The sequence below is a fragment of the Meriones unguiculatus genome, chromosome 4, assembly GCF_030254825.1.
Source record: "Meriones unguiculatus strain TT.TT164.6M chromosome 4, Bangor_MerUng_6.1, whole genome shotgun sequence".
Classification (NCBI taxonomy): domain Eukaryota; kingdom Metazoa; phylum Chordata; class Mammalia; order Rodentia; family Muridae; genus Meriones; species Meriones unguiculatus.
Window position 1 is genome coordinate 88,319,711 of NC_083352.1, and position 21,851 is coordinate 88,341,561.

Below are 21,851 nucleotides of genomic sequence, written 5' to 3' on the forward strand. Positions count from 1 at the left end.
TTGCATACGAACCGCTTTTGTCGTCTATAATTTGGTGACATTATTAACCCGACATCTCCAAAAATATACCAGCAACATCCAACAGCCTCCATTTGCAAGTGAAAAAAAGCCCACTTCTCCGCATGTAAATTGAGTCATTAAGTATGCAGATGGACAGTCAGTGGTACAATTAGCTAATCTACGCATGCAAATATTCATTTGTGTATGCAAATATGGAGTTGGGTACACACATACAGACGTGCCTGTAAAGACTGCAAGGGTAATTAAGCAGACTCACAGATAATTCAGTCTTGAAATGTTATGGCTATTCATTACCCAGTGCCTTTAACCTCAGTGGTTAGGACAAGCTCAGTGCTAAGCCCACAGCCAAGAACTCCAGGCACGGTGGGGAGGAGAACTCAGGGGTAAAGGCCATTCCACTTCAGTTACCCAGGCTTCTAAATAGTAAAAAAAAAAAAAAAAAAAAAAAAAATCCAATACTAATTTCAACCAGCCAAGGAGCCATCTCTAAGGCTAAGAAGCTGAGTCCCCTCAGGCCTCTATCCTAGGAACAAGGGCGTGGCACGCTAACTGAAAAGGAGACATTTTTCATTTGCCGACTCACCTGACAATGAACGGGTCGCCTTTTAGAGTGCAGTCTGTGGGGAGGATGGACTTCTCTGTGGGTGGGCCCGCCGGGGTCTTTGAGAAGGACAGAATCCTGATAGGGCCCAGTTTGAGGTTGCTGTACCAGTTGACCACGGACAGGTTGAAATCGTAGAACTTAATGTTGCCCTTGACGTCACCTATGACGATGTAGCTGAAACAGAGAGAAGCCCCGGGCCGCTGAACAGCACCGACAGCGAGGGCCAGCGGCGGAGCGCGCGCTGTGCTGTCGGCAGCGTCCAATCGGATGGTGCTCGCTCCTACTCCGCTTTACACCTGCATCTCCAAGGCGGAAGAGAAGTTTAGAAACTCGCTTAGAACCTAGCGGTGGTGATTCAGGCGGCGCACACCTTTAATCCCAGCGCTCGAGGCAGAGGCAGACAGGTCTCTGAGTTCGAGGCCAGCCTGGGGAGTTCCAGGACTTTTGCTGTAAGTATATAACAGATACCACTCACACCTGTCTGGGCCCCACGGCTAGAGCATAGAGGAGCCCAGTGTGGAGAAGGCCAATGGCAGGTTCTCTCACTCACGCACCCTCCTGCCTCCACGGCCAGCCCCTCGCCACGGTGGCTGACCGTGATTTACGGTGACTACCGTAGGAGCACAGGTGACCACCGAGAGCCGCTGAACAGCCCTCACACAGCACACGGGCTGGACGGTGGGACATGATCCCTTCTATAGGAAGTCCTTCTAAAGCCACACCCAGTCACCACGGCAACGGCAGCGCCCAGGGACAAAACGGCTTTTAGAGCCAGTCCTCCAACCCATCCAATCCACCCGAGCGAGCTCAAAAAGAATTCCAATCACGGGAGGAGAAAGAGTGAATTTTCTCGGGTGTGGTGCAGGGTGATCAAATGAGCGGCCTGATTAATAAGCGAGGCAGGCAGGCCCAGTAATTGGCTAGGACTGCCCTTGCCGCCCTCTGCCGGGCAGAAGCGGAGAAGCTCGCCCAGCGTTTGGAGCCTGTTCTTCAAAGGCTCTAGGCCCCAGCTGACTCAAAGCCAAAGGCAGTCTGGCGGGCTACCACAGCTTCTCACGCCTCTGAGGTGACGGCTCAGATCTCTTCGTAAAGGCGCCCCAGGATGCCGTCCGGAGCCCCCGCACCAACTGATGCGGATGAAAACTGCCACCTAAGCCAGTTTTCTCTCCTCCCTCCTTCACCTGGGGAACCTGGGATTGCACGCAAGCCGTCAGGTTTTCATGACAAGTGCTTTTACTCAAACCCAAGAACTGCAAGTTTTACTACAGCAGGAATGCCGAGGATGGAAGAGTGTGAACTAAAGGAATGATAGCACTTGGAAGGCTGAGACAGGACCGCACACAAACAGCCAGGCGGGGCTACATAGTGAGACCCGGTCTCAAGAAGCCAGGCAGACAAAAAGGGCTGATACGGTTGAATGTGTAAATGTTATTTTGCAACTAAAATGATAAAATTACCTGAGTTATCTTTTTAAAATTTATTTTAGATTAAAAAATATGTATGTGCATGAGTGTTTTGCCTGTGTGTGTGTGTGTGTGTGTGTGTACCATATGCATGCCTGGTGCCTCAGGGTATTGGACCCCCTGGAAATGAAGTTATGGATGGTTGTAAACTACCATGTGGGTGCTAAGAACTGAATTTGGGTCTTCTACAAGAGTGGCAAGTGTTCTTAACAGTTGAGCCACCTCTCCAGCCTCCTGAGTGTATTTTTTTTTGTTTTGTTTTGTTTTGTTTTTTCAGTATAAACTTTTGGGGGTATGAAATAGGTTTCAGTAGCACAGAAGAAAAAAAGCCTCTTTTGCTTCACTAAAATGGAATTTTTAAGCATGGGGTATGTCCACGAGTTTTTTTAAGTCAGGCATGGTGGTCATGCCTTTAATTCCAGCACCCAGGAGGCAGAGGCAGAGGGAGGAAGATCTCTGTGAGTTCCAGGATAGCCTGGTCTACAGAATGAACTCCAAGCTAGTCAGGGCTACTCAGTGAGACCCTGTCAAAAAAAAAAATGAAATAAAATTTAGTTTGTGCAAATAAGAGTGTAAGAAGAAAGAACCCACTCCTAACTTAACCCTCACAGTGCTCAGTTCTTCTGCCAAGAGGCAGCTAATGCTCCTGGTTAATTACAACTCTCCCCAGAAGTACTCTTACGTATCTGTGACTATGCACACAAAAGCAGTCTAACAGAACCTCAGGCACTAAGAAGGCTGAGAAAAAGAGCCTTCCCGAGGAGGAACCCTCACTGGCTAACCAGCACCGGCTGATCAGCCCTGAAATCATGTAACATACAAGCAGCGATATACAGACTGCGGGTTGCAGCTATACATTTAGGAATATATATATATACATTATATATTATATAATATGTAACAACAAATAAAACAAAAAAAACGAGGCCATGAATCCGAGAGAGGGCAAGGGGGACTCAGGAGACGGATGAGGGGAAGAAAGCCATGTAATTGTATTTTTACGTCAGTCTCTTCACTCTCAATACCAGAAGTCTACAGTGCATCTGTGCTCACCCCAGGGCCTTCCCCGGTCAGGCCCATTACCTGTCGACCGAGGTGAGCACGGTGATGCCCTCCTTCTGTAAGTGGACCAGTTTACACGGCTTGATGAAAGGCAAGGCCAGGGTGGAGGACGACGCCGGCGGGTGGTGGATGTCCCAGACAACCAGCTTCCCTTCCTTCGTTGCCGACAGTATTTGGGGCAAATTCGAGTGAAAGATGGACTGGCTAAACTTTCCCACGAGTTTGTTGAATGTCTGTGTGTCAAAGACAGGATGGAAGTTACAGTCAGTGATAATAATAAAAAAGAGGGCCAAGCGTGTATCAGCGCGGCATTTTATAACATTCGGGGGGAAACCAATGAGACAAAAAGGAAAGAAAAGGAAACGGCTGAAAACCCACAGGTAAAACCCATAGGTGAATCGCTCCTGACCCTCACGGACTCAGCGAGGCTCATATACTATGATCAATTACACTGTTTAGACCACTAATTTACTTTTACTTCATGTGCATTGGTGTTTTGGCTGCCTGTACGTCTGTGTGAGGGTGTGAGCCGCAGACAGTTTTGGGCTGCCCATGTGGATGCTGGGAATTGAACCTGGGTCCTCTGGAAGAGCAGCTCTTAACCGCTGAGTCATCTCTATGGCCCCATAATTACACTATTTAACACAACCAAAAGAGTGGCTAATTACTGCTTACACCTGTCCAGCTTCTCTCTTAGTGTTTCAAACCTGTAGTCTGTCATGAGCAGAAGCATGCTGGAGGTGAAAACTTAAATTACCCTGATATCCTCTGATAGTAAGGTATTATCCTATCAGAAAAAAATTATTTCAGCCCTTAACATAAGAACACTTTGGTAAGGCCCCTTCTTCAGTGTGTGCTTTGTGAAGTAAATAAGGCATTCAGCCGTTTTCTCACACAATGATTCGGAATCAAAACACGAAGAGAGGACTGGAGAAGGCCGAGCGAGAAGGCGCGCATGCGGCTCTTCCAGAGACGGAGTGCGGCTCCCAGCACCCATGTTAGGCAGCTTGGAACTATGTGGTTAAAGCTCTGGGAAGTCTGGTGCCGCTGGCCTCCAAGGGCGCCAGCACTCTCGGGCACAGAACCCCCTGCACACACACACAGACAGACAGAGACAGAGAGACACAGAACATTTTAAAAGGAAGGAAACTCGGCAACCTCCCGCCTAGCACAGCAAACCTTATGCTGCCCTTCGGCAGGAAGATCCCAGCGTTAGGTCCCAGGTAGGGTTTCTACGGCTGTGACGAAACACCGTGACCAAAGCAGCGTGAGGAGGAAAGGGTTTATTCCGCCTCGGCAGCACAGGCCATCGCTGAAGGAAGTCAGGACGGGAACTCAAGCAGGGCTGGGACCTGATGCAGAGGCCTGGAGGGGTGCTGCTCACTGCCTCGCCTCCCGTGGCTTGCTCAGCCTGCTTCTTTTTTTGTTCTGTTTTGTTTTTCACGATGGGGTTTTCTCTGTGTAGCTCTGGCTCTGTCTGTCCCGGAACTCACTCTGTGGACCAGGCTAGCTCAAACTCAAACTCACAGAGAGCCACCTGCCTCTGCCTCCCAAGTGCTGCCACCATCAGTTCAGGGATGGTGCCACCCACAATGGGCAGGGCCCTCCCCCACCAGTCACTGATGGAGAAAATGGCGTAGCAATTGACAAAGCCAGAGGCATTGTCTCAGTTGAGGTTCCCTCCCTTCAGATGACTGTAGCTTGTGTCAAGCTGACATAAAAGTAGCCAGAACAGTTTGGCTCCAAAGCTGAACACTAAAGGATCCAGAGGGTCGAGAGGGAGCGACGTGTTCTCAGGGAAGGCCTGTTCCCATGTGAGGCGTTTTACCATTGCAGACTGCAATCCCTGTCTGCTCCCGGCAGATTCTGTGTCTGCTGAGTTCTCCTGCCTGCCTTCTGCAGCCTGGAACTCCCTTGGTCACTGTGGACTCCCATGGTCATCTGTGGACACGTGGCTGTGTAGACTGGCTGACATGAGGCTCTCTGACTGAGATCGGGAAAGATGATGTTTTGCCTCCTTATTTCATCTCACACTGTAAGCAAGTGCCTGTGGCCTCTTCAGCTTGTTTTGGAGGTAATTTCGGTATTTTAACGTAAGAAGCCCCCTCCCAGTGCAAAAGTGCTGTCTGTTTTCAGCCATAGCGCTGGCAGCACCTGACTCGTGGAGGAAATAGTGTATACAGGATGAGAGCCCCAGGAATGAAGTCACACATTCAACTCAAAGTGCTGCTCCAGACCAGGCTCAATCAGAGGAGAGGGGAAGTAAATCAAAGATAGCCTCTCCTCCCTCCCTCAGTCTCCTTTCTCCCTCCTTTTCTCTTCCCCTTGTCTTGCTCTTTCCCTCCCTCCCTTCTTCCCTCCTCTATCTCCCTGCTCTCTCCCTCCCCCTCTCCCTCTCTCCTTCTCTTTCTTCCTCTCCCTCCCTTTCTCCCCTCCCTCTCTTTCTCCTCTCTGCCTCCCTTTCTCTCCCCCTCTCTCCTCCCTTTCTCCTTCTCTTTCTCCTTCTCTTCCTCCCTCTCTTTCTCTCTCTCCCCTCTCTGAGACAAGGTTTCTTGTAGACCAGGCTGGCCCTTGAATCTCAACAGCCTGGAACCCATGATCCTTCTGCCTCTCCACCTCCCCTGTCCAGGGGATTGCAGACATCTGCCATCACATGCAGCTCATGAATCACTGGGGATTGAGCCCAGGGCATGGTAAGCATGGCGGACAGGCAGTGTGTCAGCCGAGCTGTGTCCTGAGCCCTCAGTGTTGGTGGGGTTTTTGTTTAGTTTTGTTTGAGATACTGTGTAGCCCTGGCTGGCCTGGAACTCACTCGGTAGACCAGGCTGGCCTCAAATGCAAAGATCCACCTGCCTCTGTCTCCCAGGTGCTGGGGCTAACAGCACGTGGACTGTCCCACCTGGCCCTCAGTTTTACATCTACAAAATTTCTTTGAAGCAGGAGCGTAGGTCAAACATGGCCACAGCTTACAGGAACCAACCTCTACACTCCCCTCAGGAGCAATGGCTCACTGTTTCCTAAGTCATGGTTCACAGAAACTTTGTAAGACATGGCAGGCAGGAGCCGTGACCATTAACCATACCTCTTACATTTTCATTCACAAAAATAAAGTCTGCAGACAGGCACAATAAGCTTTTCTAAGGAGTGTTTGTTTGTTTGTCTGGTTGGTCCTGGGGATTGAACCCAGGAAAAATCATCTTTCCTTGCGTCCACGCATCTCATCTTTCTTTAGCTAGTTAGTTTTTGCTTTGGCATGCCCTCTGTCACACTTAACGCTGTAGAGCAGGCTGGTCTTGAACTCAGATACTCACCCGCCCCTGCCTCTTGAGAGCTGGGACTAAAGCTGCACGCTACCACCACCTGGCTGCACAGCTTTTCCATAACATTTGATTTTCACAAAACATGTTATTTTTAGCAGAAAATCTGTCATGGATAAAGGATCCAAGCAAAAGTGTCAAATGATTTCCCAGTGGCTTCACATTGAGACGCGGCCCACGACCACGGAGCCTGCACATCTGTATTTACCCTCAGCAGAGTCTGGCATATGAAAACATGACGTGAGTACTCACTTTCTCTGTTAAAATCGGGGCACTGTGGGCAAGGATGCCCTTCTCTTCAAGCTGAAAAACACGGAAAAAAAGTTACTATTTAAAGCCCAAGCTCCCAACAAGGAGCACTGTAGTGCTAGCTAAACCAGAGCGAGTGTGCCCAAACGGGGTTGGAGGGTTCGGATCCTGGAGGAGGAAGACCTGTTTCTGGGAATGTCTAAAAGCATCTGAAGAGAAACACAAACCTGTTCAAAGCCCAGGTGTGACTGTGCCTCCGTGTGGTGGGCGGCTAATGCACAGCTGAGTTCTACACTAACGAGGCTTTAAATCGAAAATAAACACCGGAAGCCTGCAAATGCCGCCGGCACGCAACTTTTCAACAAGTCTTTGGTTTTGCTTTGCTTAAAAAAAGGCGAGTACATCTCAGTCACCGTAAAATCAGCCACTAAGCACATGGTAGGTGTCCGTGTCAGTGGTGTGTGGGTGTTTACAGTTCTTTGTGACAACCATCCATCACCTCCAGGGAGACCTCCAGCCACTCCCTGGGCTCTTCAGCCGTGAATCTATTTCTTGTCTCTGTGGACTTTCCCAGTCCAACATTCTATGTAAATGGAACCATATACTTTATAACCAAATGTGTGTGGCTTCTTCTTTTTCATTTATTTATTTATTTATTTATTGAGGCAGGGTCTCACTTTGTTGACCAGGCTGCCTTGAACTCATCTCATAGAGAGGCCCTTGCCTTAGCCTCTCAATTACTGAGATTAAAGGTGAATGTTAAGAGGCTGGAGAGATTGCTTAGTGGTTAAGAGCACTGTCTGCTCTTCCTAAACGGACCTGGGTTCAATTCCCAGCACCTGCATGGCAGCTCACAACCGTCTGTACCACCAATCCCAAGGGATCTGACACCTTCACTAATAAATTACTAAATTTTTTTAAAAGGTGAACGTTACTACAGCCAGCATGCTTTAAAAATATAGCATATTTGTTTATTGTGCATGTATGTGTGTGTGTGCGTGTGTGTGTGCCTGTGTGTGCACAGGAATACATGTGCTGTGGCATGCGTGTGGAGGTCAGAGGAGACCTTTGTGGAGTTGCTTCTCTTCTTCCAACTTTACATGGGTCTGGGAATGGAACTCACTCAGGTTGTCAGATGTGGCTGCAGGTGCCTGTAACCCACTGAGCCACCGTGTCTACTTAGCTGCTTCTTCTTCTTCTTCTTCTTCTTCTTCTTCTTCTTCTTCTTCTTCTTCTAAGTTCAATAGTTCTATGGCTTATCCACATCATAGAGTATAAACACTTCCTACAGCACTCCACTGTATGGATGGACCATATTTTATTTACCTGTTCATTAGCTGATGGACACTCTTTGTTGTTATTTCTTTATTTGTTTTAGAGGCAGGATCTCTCTCTACATGGTCCTGGATGTTCTAGGGCCTGCCATGTAGAACAGGCTGGCCTCAAACTCCCAGAGATCCTCTTGCCTCTATACCCTAGTGCTGGGACTAAAGTCAAGCACCGCCACACCCTGGTCATTTGGGACATGTGGAATAGTGCTGCTGCAGTGAGTGTTTATGTACAACTACTTGTGTGAGCAGCTGTTTGCAGTTCTGTAAGGCACGCACCCAGGAACTCTACATCACGATAAAACTGTGTGTAGTGGGCCTAGAGAGATGACTCAGAGGTGAAGAGCACAGACTGTTCTTCCAAAGGACCCAGGTTCAATTCCTAGCACCCACTCGGCAGCTCACAACTGTCTGTAATTGCAAGATCTGACACCCTCACACAGACAGACAGACAGACAGACATGCAGGCAAAACACCAATGTATATAAAATAAAAATAAATAATTTTAAAAAACTATGTTTGGCTAGGACTGTTTGGGTGTTTCTGTGATCTCACTTGACCTGTGCTGTATACTGCTGACCTGCTTGCTAATTCCTTTCTCGGGGCAGTGAAGAAAGGGTCTTAAGGAGAGGAGAATAGCAGAAGCCTGTACGGTGTGAAGTTAGAGGAGGAGAACAGTGGGAGTTAAAGGTTTGAGCAAGGATGGCTGGGGACTAAGAGGAGAGGAAAGAGTGAGGGCGGGTTAACAAAAGCTAGCACGTATGAAAACTCCTATATAGGCACCCACTACTTTGTAGGCAGATTGAAAAATACATTTTTTTCTAAAAAAAAAAAAAAAAAAAAAAAGAAGGAGTTTGGACACTGATAGCCTGCTTGGACAATGCTTCCCCTACAAGGCCCAGCATGCTCAGTGAAAATCTCTGTCCCGGGTGCGGGATACCTCCCTTTAAGTTACTGGTCAGGGAGGTCCCAGAGGCTCCAAAACAACACTGGCTATTGCTACTGCTCTTGGTTACCCCCAGGAATTAGAAGGTAAGATCCTATCATCAAAGACATCACACACCATGATTTCAGGGCAGAGAAATCTAGCCTGAAATCTGCCCTGGCAGCCTCCTTTTGGCCCGCTTTCTAGGGCGAGCAAGTGCTGTTCAGGCTTCTGGGAAAGAAGAGACGTCAGTGGGAGCCTCGCAGCCAGCCCTGCATGCTAAACTGTAGCTCTGCCAGGCAAGATGGGCTCACTGCTGCAATGGTGGCACCTAGGTTCCAGGGGGAACCAATGGCTTTTGGATCAGCTTCGAGGCCTGCCCCACAGGAAGGAATTAAGGTCTGGTAGTGTAAACCTGGCCAATAAACCAAGGCTCTGTGGGTCACAAGACTCAGAGAGGAACCTACTTCTGGTGCTTTGCTAAACGATGTGCCATTAAACTGCCTTCTAATGTTTGTTTGGACCTATGGATTAGTTCTGTTCTCAACCGTGGCCGGAGAGGCTTCTTTCTGCGATGGCCAAAGTCTCATGGCTGGTCAAGGTTCGGGGCCCTAAATGGGACATCTTTATCAATCTCAACTCAGCAAGTCTCAGGATTATCTTGTAAGAGGGGAAGAAAGAAAGAAGCAGGGGCTGGGGAGGAGTGCTGTGAAATGCTGTCCTCAAGCCATGACATGAGAGCTGGAGAGCAGGTAAAAGCAGCTGTTGCTAAAGACCAAGAGTCGATTCCCAGCACCCACCTGGAAGACCCTCATCTCCTCCGGCGCCAGACATGCCGTGGTGCACAGACATACATGAAGTCAAAATTATCCATACACATAAAATGATAAAAGTAAATGTGAATTTTTTAAATACATGGGACGATGGCCATTGCATACATACACTCACTCCTTCTATGCTCACCTGTGCAAGATCGAGTCAAGTCCCGACAGGGACCACTAACTGGACTTAGCGGATTATTAACAAAGAAGGGAAGGAGGAGCGTGGTGACATACGTCTGTAATCCTAGAGCTCGGGAGGCAGAGGCAGGCGGATCTCTGAGTTTGAGGTCAGTGTGGACTACCGGGTTAGTTCCAGGACAGCCAGGACTACACAGAGAAACCCTCTCTTGAAAAACCAAAACCAATAAAGCAATAACTGCAAAGGGATAGCATGTGATACCCAGAGGAAGTGGATGGAAAATCTGGGGGTTCCTGACAGGAGCAGGAGGGAGGAGTTGGGAGGGGTTCTCTGAGGGGAGGAAGGGTTAGGGTGTAAAGATGCATTGTTTGCATGCATAAAATTGTCAAATAATAAACATTTTCTACTTAAAAAAATTTCTTTCTGAAATTTGAAATAGAATCCAAGGTGTCAAAAAAAAATCCCACCTTTTAGACCTATTAAATATAGACAAATAAATATTTGCCTCATTACCTTAAAAATTAAATGAAGTTTAATTATTTGCTTCTAATTTAATATGCTAATTTCCAATGAGGTCAAGATAAACACCATAATTAAATCAAAATGTTTAAATACATGCTCATTGTTTCCTAAATAGATGCAATATGACTATGCTATAGGACATCTATATTTAAAACACGACATGTTTTCATCCACACTGAGACAACCCTGCCTCAACTTACCCAGTAATAATAGATGGCCTGCGTCTTGCTGTTGCTCACCATTTCGTTATTGTTCTCTGGGTTGAAGATGAGGTAGGTCTGAAGCATAAGGCATGAAAATGTGTTAAGAGAAAACAAACTCGTTTCTCACCGCTTCAGGTGGGTGTTACAATGAAAGAATAATTTTAATTAAAATAAATAACTGAAGAAACGCAAAGAGGATGGACATCAGAAGGAGGAGAAAAGAGGGAACAAGTCAGGAGCCTGACACAGAGGACCTCTGAAAGGCTCTGCCCTGCAGACTATCAATGCAGATGCTGAGACTTATGGCCAACCTTTGGGCAGAGTTCAGAGAATCTTACAAAAGAAGTTGGAAACAGTAAGATCTGGAGAGGACAGGATCTCCACAAGGAGAGCAACAGATCCAAAAAATCTGAGCACAGGGGTCTTTCATGAGACTGATACTCCAACCAAGGACCATGCATGGAGATAACCTAGAACCCCTGCATAGATGTAGCCCATGACAGTTCAGTGTCCAAGTGGGTTCCATAGTAATGGGAACAGGGACTGTCTCTGACATGAACTGATTGGCCTGCTTTTGATCACCTCCCGCTGAGGAAGGAGCAGCATTACCAGGCCACAGAAGATGACAATGTAGCCAGTCCTGATGAGACCTAATAGACTAGGATCAGAAGGAAGGAAAAGAAGACCTCCCCTATCAGTCGACTTGGGGAGGGGCATGCACGCAGAGGGGGGAGGAAGGGAGGGATTGGGACGGGAGGAGGGAGAGAACCACAGGGGGATACAAAGTGAATAAAGTGTAATTAATAAATAATTTTTTAAAATGAAAAATAATAAATAACAGTAGGGTTACATATAATACAAAAAAGACTTGGGAAACAAAAGAATAGCACTTAAATATGAGCTGTAAAATAAATAGTGTAAGATGTGTTCATTAAGTTTTATTTACTATAAAATCATCATCTATAACAAGTAAAACATAGACTGTATTCACCATTGACTTATTCATTTATTTTTTTTTTCCTGCTGGTCAATGAACCCAGTGTCACATAAGCTAAGGATGCATTCCATCCTTCCAACAACAGCCCTACCCATCACTGGTAGTCTTTATTCCGTGTTCTTTTAGACGAAGGCTAATGAATGCACACTTCTGAAACTGACAGGGCCACAGAGATCTTGGAACAAATATGAGGCCTTGGAAGGGAATTCTGACTCCTGCCAGGACAGAGAATGGCGTGAGCTTCTGGCAGCCTTCCCAAAAATGAACTCCGCAGAAACTAAACAATGACAACGACAACCGAGACTGAAACTCTTAGGGCTGGAAGGTACGAGCCTCTGTAGGCAGTGGGAGCTGCAGCCTGGGCTGCTGGTGGAGGAAGGGCCTTGCACAAGATGAGGCGAGGGCAAGCTGTCTCTGTCCTCTTCCAGATGCCCATGAACAGCCAAGAAATAAGCAGGTGATATACCCATGGCACCATCAGCCAAAAGGAGACGAAAAAAAAAAAACAAACCTGAGTGAAAGAAGCCAGGAGGGCAAGATGACTCAGTGGGTAAAAATGCCTGGCGCTGGCCATGCAATCCTGAGGGCTGGAGAGTTCGATCCTTGAAACCCTTGTAAAGGTGGGATGAGAACAGTGATGCCACAGAGTTCTCTTCTGACTTCCATACATACGAACCATCCCCAAACACACACATGCACACGATAATAATTATTATGAAAATAAACATTAAAAAAAAAAGAAGCCAAAACTTTCCTGGGTGGGTAGGCAGTCTGAAAGAAGAGAAAATGAAAGTGAGATTCAAAATAAGGCAAAGTGAGAACTCTCCAGGAGGGTCTAATTTTCGAGCCCGCATGTTACTTGTGTGAATGCAGAGCCTCCTCTCAAGTTGGAGTGTACCCCTGCTGTGAGTTCCAGGGGTGGAACTCAGGTCATCAGGTCTTTGTGGTGACTGCTCTTACCTACTAAGCCAGGGTGTCTAGTGAGCCAGGCCTCAGGGGACAGCTACAGAAGCACACACAGTGGGGCTGGCGTCAGACTGGAGGCGCGGGAGTGGGAACAGGCTCCGGTGTGCCCCTGGTGGCCTGCACACCCTCAATGCCATGTGAGGAGTGCTGTCAACCAGAGGAGGGGTGTGGGGAGGGGAGGGACGACAGCCTGAAACTCTGCGCTGGGCGGGAGGTGTCAAACACTGTAGCTTACAGGCAACCTGTGGCCGGGGAGCTGGCCACGTGACCTGTAACGACAATGCAGACCTGGAGAGCCAAGCTCTTCATTTCATTTCATGGTAATCAATTTAAAGTGAACGTTGCAGGACACAGAACTAGGAGCAGAATCCAGCTGTGTTTCTGTAAGCAGCCATGAACAACCTGAAAGGGAGAATTACGGAACCGATTCTTCTTTCAAGAGTTTCAGAAAGGGGGAAAATCTGCCAGGGTAAATTTAACTTAGGGAAACGAAAAGATTTGTGCACTCAAAATTACAAAGCACTGCTCAAAAAAAGGACTGAAGACGGCACAAACAAACATCGAGCCGCCCGGTGCTCTGGGGCTGGAAAACAGTGTAATTAAGATGACAGGACGTCACAGAGCGATCTACGAACTCAGTGGGGGAAAGTCCTAAAGGCGTTGGTACAGCAGAGTTAAATACACACACACACAGACAAAAAACTTACACCAACCGTGGTGGCACACACCTGTAATCCTTGCACGTGGGAGGCCAAGACAGGAAAACACTGTCATCAAGGCCACCTGGTTGTCTCAAAAATGTCACATCTGAGCGTGGTGTCCTGGTTTGCCCTCCATTGCCGTAATAAAATACGGACCAAAGCAGTTGGGAGAGGAAAGGGTTTGTTTGGCTTCAAGGGAACAGTCCAACGTTTCAGAGAGCCAGGGCAAGGACACAGGACAGGAGGAACCAGAGACTGCAGAGGAAAGCTGTTCTTCATGGCCTCTCTCATTGCTTCTATTTTACTATTTTATTTTTTAAACACTTTGTTTTTGTTTTTTTAAAGATTTAATTTATACAAATGGGCACACTATTTGCCCCTCCTTCTTTCTTTTAAAGATTTATTTAGGGCTGGAGAGATGGCTCAGAGGTTAAGGGCACCAGTTGCTCTTCTAGAGTCCCGAGTTCAATCTCCAGCAACCACATGGTGGCTCACAACCACCTATAAATGAGATCTGGTGCCCTCTTCTGGCCTGCAGGCAGAACGTTGTATAAACAATAAATAAAATAAATATTTTTAAAAAGATTTATTTATTTATTATGTATACAATGTTCTACTGCATGTGTGCCTGCACACCAGCAGAGGGCACCAGATCTCATTATAGATGGTTTTGAGCCACCATGTGGTTGCTGGGAATTGAACTCAGGACCTCTGGAAGAGAACCCAGTGCTCTTAAACCCTGAGCCATCGCTCCAGTCCCCGGCTTGCTTTCTTATACAGCCAGGCACATCTGTCCAAGGGTGGCACTGCCCACAGTGGGCTGAGCGTCCCCCCCCCATTAATTAGCAATCAAGAAAATGCTTCACCTACCCACAGGCCAATATGATGGAGGCAGTTGCTCAACTGAGGGTCTATGTTCCCAGTTACACCTAGGTTTGAGTCAAGTTTACAAAGCCAGCCAGCACTCCTGGGCAGGTGGCTCTGCAGTTAAAGGGGCTTGTCATACAAGCCTGAGGACAAAAGTTTAGGTCTCCAGAGCCTACGTAAATATGGGTGAGTATGGTGGCCTGCCCAGAAATTCCAGCCTCTAAAGGAAGAGATGGGGGAACCCCAGATAAGCTGGCTGTCAAGACTAATCAAATCAGTTAGCTCTGGGTTTGACTGAGCAACCTTATCCCAAGTAGAAGAGCAATGACGGATAATTCCAGACATATACCTTTGGGACCTCCGGCCATGCACGCCCAGATACACGCACACGTGGGGCACCGAGAGAGCTGCTGTTAGCATTGAGGGTGTCCAGACGAGCCTCCTCAGGCAAGGAGGCTTGCCCGCACACCTCACCCGCTCGCTGCAAGGTCGGAAGCAGCGTAGTGCATGCTTCTGGAATAGGAAGGGCTGCTGGCGGGATGACTTTGGAAAGATTATTTAATAATTAATAGCAGTAGTCTACAGATATTAATAACTCCGCACCTGAATGTTTGTGGATTTGCAGATGTGGGGAGATAATATTAGTAAAGACTCGAGCAGAATCTAGGAAGGGGCAAGTGTAGCAAACATGTTAGCTCTTATTAGGACGGAGAGAGTGAGGTCTGGAGTAGGAAAGTGTTGTTCAAAGGCTCTGCACCACGGCAAACCCCCACTGGAGCAGAGAAACCCCATGAGTGCAAGCACAGGCTGGTGTTCATAGGCTCAAACACAGCTCACCTGGAAGCCATATTCTTTGGGGAGCTCAAGAGTGCAAGCAGGAGTCTCCACCGCCAAGGTCCACTTCCAGATGCACACTTTCTGCAAGAAAGACCACAGCAAGAGACATAAGAGGCCCCTGAGGCTGCAGGAGAAGCCTATGGCTATGGAGACCCTGAGGCCTCAGGCAACTGAGCAAAGGCCTAGAGCCAAAGCATGGGACCCCAACTCTACGCTGTGATGTCTACACACACATCCGGTGGCCTGCAAGGAGTGGCGGCAAAGACATCCGGCATGCTAGCCAGCTCAAAGAGGCCTACAAAAGGACCGTTTACCTGTATTTCAGCATCTGAGATGGTGGCCAGAAGCTTGGCATCACGGGTGATGGCTATTGACCTTATGCCATTGCCTTCTGGACAGCTGTCAAATAAGGTGTGCACGGGGATTCTGAAAAACAGGACAGAAAGGGACAGCCCTTGTGGAGGGATGTCTGGCTTCCAAATGATGCTGAACTCAGCCAAATCTTCCAAAAGCAAAGTATGACCTGTTAATGCAAAGGGATATTTGTGTCTAATTAACATTTGTGTCCAGATAATTTATTCTTTGTAAAATATTTACTTTAAAATTATGTATGTGTGCACAGGTGCATGTATGTGAGGGGCCTGTGGAGGCCAGAAGAGGGCATTGGATCCCACAAAGCTGGAGTTACAAGCAGGTGAGCCACCAGACATGGGCGCTAAGAACGGAACTAAGAAGGACCTCTTGACTACGCCGAAGCTATCTCTCCGGTTGCCAACTCCTACCTCCCTTATTGAAGACATGGTCTTGCTACACTATAGCCCAGGCTGGCCTCAAAACTGTGATCCTCCTGAGTGCTATGAGTTACAGCTATGAACTAGTAGTCACAGCTGAATCAATTCATTTTATTCATTAATTATACATGAGCAAACTGTCATTATTATTCATTCTTCCACAAGGAGAAGACAAGCACTGGCACATGCCACAACACAGACACACCCTGAGAACAAAACACAAAAGCTCACATGCTCGAGCCCACAGATAAGAAACAAAGTAGAGACTCTGTGAGCAGAAAACGGACTGGTGACTGCCAGGGGGTCGGAAGGGGGGAAGGGGAGGGGAGTTCAGGGAAGGGGATGGTTGTGTAACTCTGTCCTAAATGCCAGCCCTCTGTATCGTTTCACATGTCCAGTCTGTCGTTATTTGAACTTTATCTCAGTAATAACAGCGGGCCTGACTCAAGCAGTAGGATAATCGTGCTGATCGCTCTCCTCACGAGCGCCGCCGTCGCTCATTCACCTTGCTCCTGGTTCTGACGTCCAGCCAGGACACTCTGCCAGACATGAAGGATGCAGCAAGGCTCCAGCCTGCAGTGTTCACAAAGGCTTGGCTCTCAGCTGATCAGCTCTGGGGAAGTGACTGAATCCTGAAGGCCTTATGATTGTCAATGGTTGAAATCTCTGAATCTATTCATAATACAATGGTGTTACTTGGCGGGGGTGCAAACTAGAACTCGGGGCTGGGGCGATGGCTCCGTGGTTGCTGCGCTTGCCATGCCAGCAGGAAGACCAGCATCTGGAACCCAGAACACCCGTGAAAATGCCGGGCGGTGTGGTGCCCCTCCTTGTTATTCTAGTGCTTAGACAGCAAAGACCAGGACCCCAGATCAAGCTGGCTAGCTAGACTAGGCACATTGGCAAACTCTGGGTTCGATGGACAGACCCTGTTTCGGTGAATAAGGTAGAGAGTAGTAGAAGATGGTTCCCCAAAGTCAACATCTGGCCCCTGTGACAGATGTGTGCTCAAGGAGCCCCTGTGACAGCGACTGTCAACAGCCCTCTGCGTGTCACAGCAGCGTCAGCTGGCTGGAACAAGTCTGCGTTCAGGTTCTCCCTGTCGTTTGAGAAGCTTCGGCTAACTGAAATGCAGCCCAAACACTCACTTGCATGGCCGCCCTCACAAGGCTGGGAATGGCAGCTCGGGGTTCACCGAGGGAGATTGCATCTCGGCTCCTGAGAGGTTGCAAATTACATACACAGAAGGCAAGCCAGTCGGATCTGTGGTATTAACACATAGGTGTGACCCAAAAACACTTGTTTGTCACTTTGGGACTATAGAAAGGTTAAGAGGTACCCCGAGGTATCAGGGTCTCTAGCAGATTAGATCTGTGATTCTAAGTTAAAATGTTCAGCTGATTTAGACTTCTAGTTCTTAATAGAAATCATTTTAGATTTATAAATAGTGTTAGAAATCCTTAAGAAAGCTTAAGGTTTACATATTTATGGATAAATTTATTAGATTTATAGGAATTACTTAATTATTGGTGAGAAATTTGTTTCTTAATTAGACCACAAAAAATTAAACACAAAACTGAATGTATTTCATTTCTACACCCAGGTTAATAGTTGCATAACCATCCATTAATCAAAGGCTCATCAAAGGCGACTGCAAAAATATGCGTGATGGTGCACGCCTGTAATCCCAGCACTCAGGAGGCTGAGGCAGGCGGATCTCTGAGTTCAGGGCCAGCCTGGTCTGCAGAGTGAGTTCTAGGATAGCCAAGGCTATACAGAGAAACCCTGTCTCAAAAAACAAACAAAAAGACCTGTTTGAAACAGTGGCCTCTCGTCTCAGATGACCTGGGAATTCCCTGTGTAACCCCAGCTAGCCCGACACTCACAGCCCCCCTGTCTCAGCCTCCAGCTGCAGAAGTTACGGATGTTTACCACCACAACCAGTTAACCTTTTGCTGTCCTTGTGGCTGCAGCGGCAGGGGCTGGGCCTGAGTCACACACATGCTCCGTGGGTGCTCCAGCACGGAACTACATCCCTACCCCTGAGTGAGGGGTTTTGTTTCTTTTTGTTTTGAGACGGGGTTTCTCTGTGTAGCCTTGGCTGTCCTGGACTCGCTTTGTAGACAAGGATGGCCTGGAACAAGTGATCAGCCTGTCTCTGCCTCCCCGTCTGAGTAAGATGTTGAAGAAAAAATGTTTTTGTTTGTTTGTTTGCCTTGTCACTAAGACTAAAACAGCCTCCAAATAATCTTTTATGGACCATAAGCTATCATAGAACTCATACCAAGCACCTGTCTGGGCTACATAGTGAGACTCTGTACAGAAAAAAAAAAAAGTTCTGACTCTATCTGGGAGTCCACGTCACCAACAAGAAAGCACTAATGGGTCAGCACTGTTCATACTGGGTCTAGCCATGAAGGCGGCCGTCAACAGAGGCTTCTAAGAAGGACATAGAAGAAGATGATAGATGTTGATAGATGTTTGTGGACATCCTCTTACACCGGTCAGTTTTCCCTCAGGGTCAAGTTGGATGTTTCGTTACTTGCAAGGGCTGAGCTGGCTCGGTGAACCCGGCGCTGCCATTCCCAGCCATGCAAGTGAGTGTTTGGGGCTGCATTTTAGCTAGCCGGAGCCTCTCAAATGACAGGGGGAACCTGACTTATTCCAGCCAGCTGACGCTGCTGTGACACGCAGAGCGCTGTTCATAGTCACTGTCACAGGTGCCACACAGCCCACAGGGATCTCAGGCATGAAGGTGAAGACAGTTCTCCGTAACCAGGGCTCATGGGGCAATGGTGCCCTCCGTAGGAGAGCTGCACAATTGGATTTATGCTTGCGAAATGAAACTGCACACTGAATGCCCTCTGTGTTTAAATCAGCAGCAGATGTTCTAGAAGGAAGCACACCAGGCTTATTGTCACCGGGAAAAGCAATGTAACTGGAGACGGTGGCCGGTGCAGGCTTCAGTTTCCAGCTAAAGTCATCCATTTGGTTTTTCATTAAATTTGTAACAAATGTCTTCAGCGACCCGTCATGCCTCATTTCCATTGCACTGATGGTCAGTGGGATTTGAAAGAAAGCCCAGGGCTGGCGAGATGGCTCAGCAGTTAAAATCACTTGTTGTCTTGAAGAGAATGTGGGTTTGGGTCCCAGCACCCCACATGACAGTTCACAACCGTCTGTAACCCCAGGGGAGCTGATGCCCTCTTCTGGCTTTCTCAGGCAGTGCATGCATGAGGTGCACAGACTTACATTCAGACAAGTCACCCATATACATACTAAATAAATAAATAAAATGTTAGAGAGAGAGAGAACCCAACATTCACGGTCACTACCACAAAGGAGTAGAAGTGCTGGGGTCTCCTGGAATGCAAAGGTGGTTCTAGCTACTTCATCACATAGAAAGCTGAATTCATACTCCAGCACAGGAAAACAAAGCATGGTTAAAAAAAAAGGGGGGGGGGGCTGGAGAGATAGCTCCGAGGTGAAGAGCACTGGCTGTTCTTCCAAAGGTCCTGAGTTCAATTCCCAGCAATCACATGGCGGCTCACAACCATCTATATCGAGATCTGGCGCCCTCTGCTGGTGAGAAGGCACGCATGCAGGCAGAATGCTGTGTACATAATAAATAAATAAACCTTTTTAAAAAAATCATTTTAAAAAATGAGGGTGTTGAGATGAGAGGGAAAATAGCTTTATGTTGTCTTTTGTGATTCATCTGTCCTTTCACCTATACTACAGTCCTCCTTGTCCACAGATAGTATGTTCTTTTGGTCTCTTAATTTACCTACAATTTTACTGTTTACATACATACGAGAATACATTACAAGATCTGTATATGAAAGATTGCATTGGCCATAGGAAAAAGTAATTTTCCCCAACATCTGTTTAAAATCATATCAAATCATTTGATCACAGTGTTATTTGATATGTAAACTGTATTACTATACATAACATAGTATGGTTTAAAATTTTTAAATATATATTACAGTTAAAATTTACAAAGCAACAAATGAATAAATAAAGCATAGTTTTATCCATATAATGGAATACTATGCAGCCATAAAAAGGAGAAAGTGGGGGCTGGAGAGATGGCTTAGCAGTTAAGAGGACCAGTGGCTCTTTTGGAGGCCCCAGGTTTGGTTCCCAGCACCCACATGGTGCCTTACAATATTCTGTAACTCCACTCCCAGGGATCCAATGGCCTCTTCTGACTTCCCACACACATGAAATAAAACGAAGTATTTAATTATTTGTGTGTTTGTGTATGAGTGTTTTGTCTGCATATATGACTACGCACTGCATGCATGCAGGCTCCTAGAGGCCAGAAAGGGCACAGGAGTCCCTGGGATTGGAATTACAGAAGGTTGTGAGCCGCCTACTATGTGAGTGATAAGAACTGAATCTTGATCCTCTAGAGGAGAAGCCAGTGCTGGCCCATTGCTCAAGCCTCTAAAGAAATCTTTTAAAAAACAAACAAACAGGGGGCTGGAGAGATGGCTCAGAGGTTAAGAGCACTGGTTGCTCTTCCAGAGGTCCTGAGTTCAATTCCCGGCAACCACATGGTGGCTCACAACCATCTACAATGAGATTTGGTACCCTCTTCTGGCTTGCACACATACATTCAGGCAGAATACTGTATACATAATAAATAAATAAATCTAAAAAAAAAAAACAACTAGCTGGGTGGTGCTGGCACACTCGGGCCTGTAATCCCAGCACTTAGGAGGCAGAGGCAGGTCCATCTCTAAGTTCAAGGCCAGCCTGGTCTACAAAGCAAGTCCAGGACAGCCAGGGCTACATAGAGAAACCCTGTCCTGAAAAAAAAAATGGCTTCTGGGTACGGTAGTGTAGACTTGTAACTCGGGAGGATTGTGAGTTCAAGGACAGGCTGGATTTTATAGCGAACCCTGTCCCCAAACAATCCAAAAATAAAATAGGGCTGGTGAGATGGCTCAGTGCAAACAGGCGCCTGCTGGCAAGCTTAGAGGCCTGAGTTTAACACCCTCAGAACCCACACAAAGGACAGAACAGACCCCCCCCCACTAGCATCTATGAGCCCCATATATGTGCTGTGGCATGTGTGGACGCACACAGATAAGTAAATGTAAAAACAATACCCAGCCAGTGGTGGCACACGCCCTTGATCCCAGTGCTTGGGAGGCAGAGGCATGTGGATCTCTATAAATTTGAGGCCAGAAGTGTAGAAAGAATAACTAAAATTGTTAACATGATGATTTTTAAGTTGTCTGTATTTTACAATAAGAAACATTAAAAGCTTGTGGGGCACATATGTACTCTCAGCCGTTGGGAGGCAGAGGCGGGCAGATCTCTGTGAGTTCCGGTAGAACCAGGTCTACACAGTGAGACCCTCAAAAAAAAAAAAACATTTCAAAGTATGACTAGTCAAAGACTGACCCTGAGGAGGCACCTGGGAGCCTGTGGGGGCAGCGGAGGCCAGGGGGATGGACGCAAGGGCGAGGGCAATGCCACAGGACTTCCCGCCATTTTAACAGCAGGTTCCCGGAAACGCTGCAGCTTCCTAGAAACGCTGCCTCACGGAGGAGGTGTGGATGGGGTGTGGTGGTAATGGTTCAGAGAGTAAAGCAGCCTAGTGCCACCTTCCACAGTTGTGGGATGCCCAGGGGATGGGACCCTGAGCAGAGACTAGAGGGAACAACCTTGGGAGGTGCAGTGTTGAGTGTTACTGAAAGTCAGTTCAAGTTGAGGACGGGGGATTAAGTAACAGGACTGTGGCGGTCAGTGCTCAGCGGATGGACAGCAGCCCTGCGTACCCCACTCCCGGGCGTTAAACAGAAGTCCTGCCCAACAGTCTTGTTCATCTTGACTCAACTGTTACCCCACCCCCAACCAGGGCCTTTGGGTCTGTCAGTCCAGAGCCCCTTTCTGCGTCTAAGTTCTGAAAAATGCTCCACTGACCCTCCCAGTGCTAGGTGTGTAGAATGGGTTGCACAGGGTTTTGTGGGATTCATGTTTACTCAAAACCTGAAAGGGTAATGCTTTTTAAAAATACAGTC

The 21,851-nt window shown here is 47.5% G+C and overlaps 1 protein-coding gene across 1 annotated transcript in view; it reads right to left on the reverse strand.

Annotated features, from left to right (window-relative positions):
• Cfap251 (cilia and flagella associated protein 251) overlaps positions 1-21,851 on the reverse strand; it is a 69,623-nt gene that overhangs the window by 35,717 nt on the left and 12,055 nt on the right. The window contains exons 6-11 of the mRNA XM_060382389.1: positions 15,337-15,448; positions 15,023-15,103; positions 10,652-10,729; positions 6,720-6,770; positions 3,172-3,383; positions 605-799 (exon numbers count right to left, since the gene is read on the reverse strand). Of these exons, the coding sequence (XP_060238372.1) occupies positions 605-799; positions 3,172-3,383; positions 6,720-6,770; positions 10,652-10,729; positions 15,023-15,103; positions 15,337-15,448 (729 nt within the window). The remainder of the gene's footprint in view (positions 1-604; positions 800-3,171; positions 3,384-6,719; positions 6,771-10,651; positions 10,730-15,022; positions 15,104-15,336; positions 15,449-21,851) is intronic.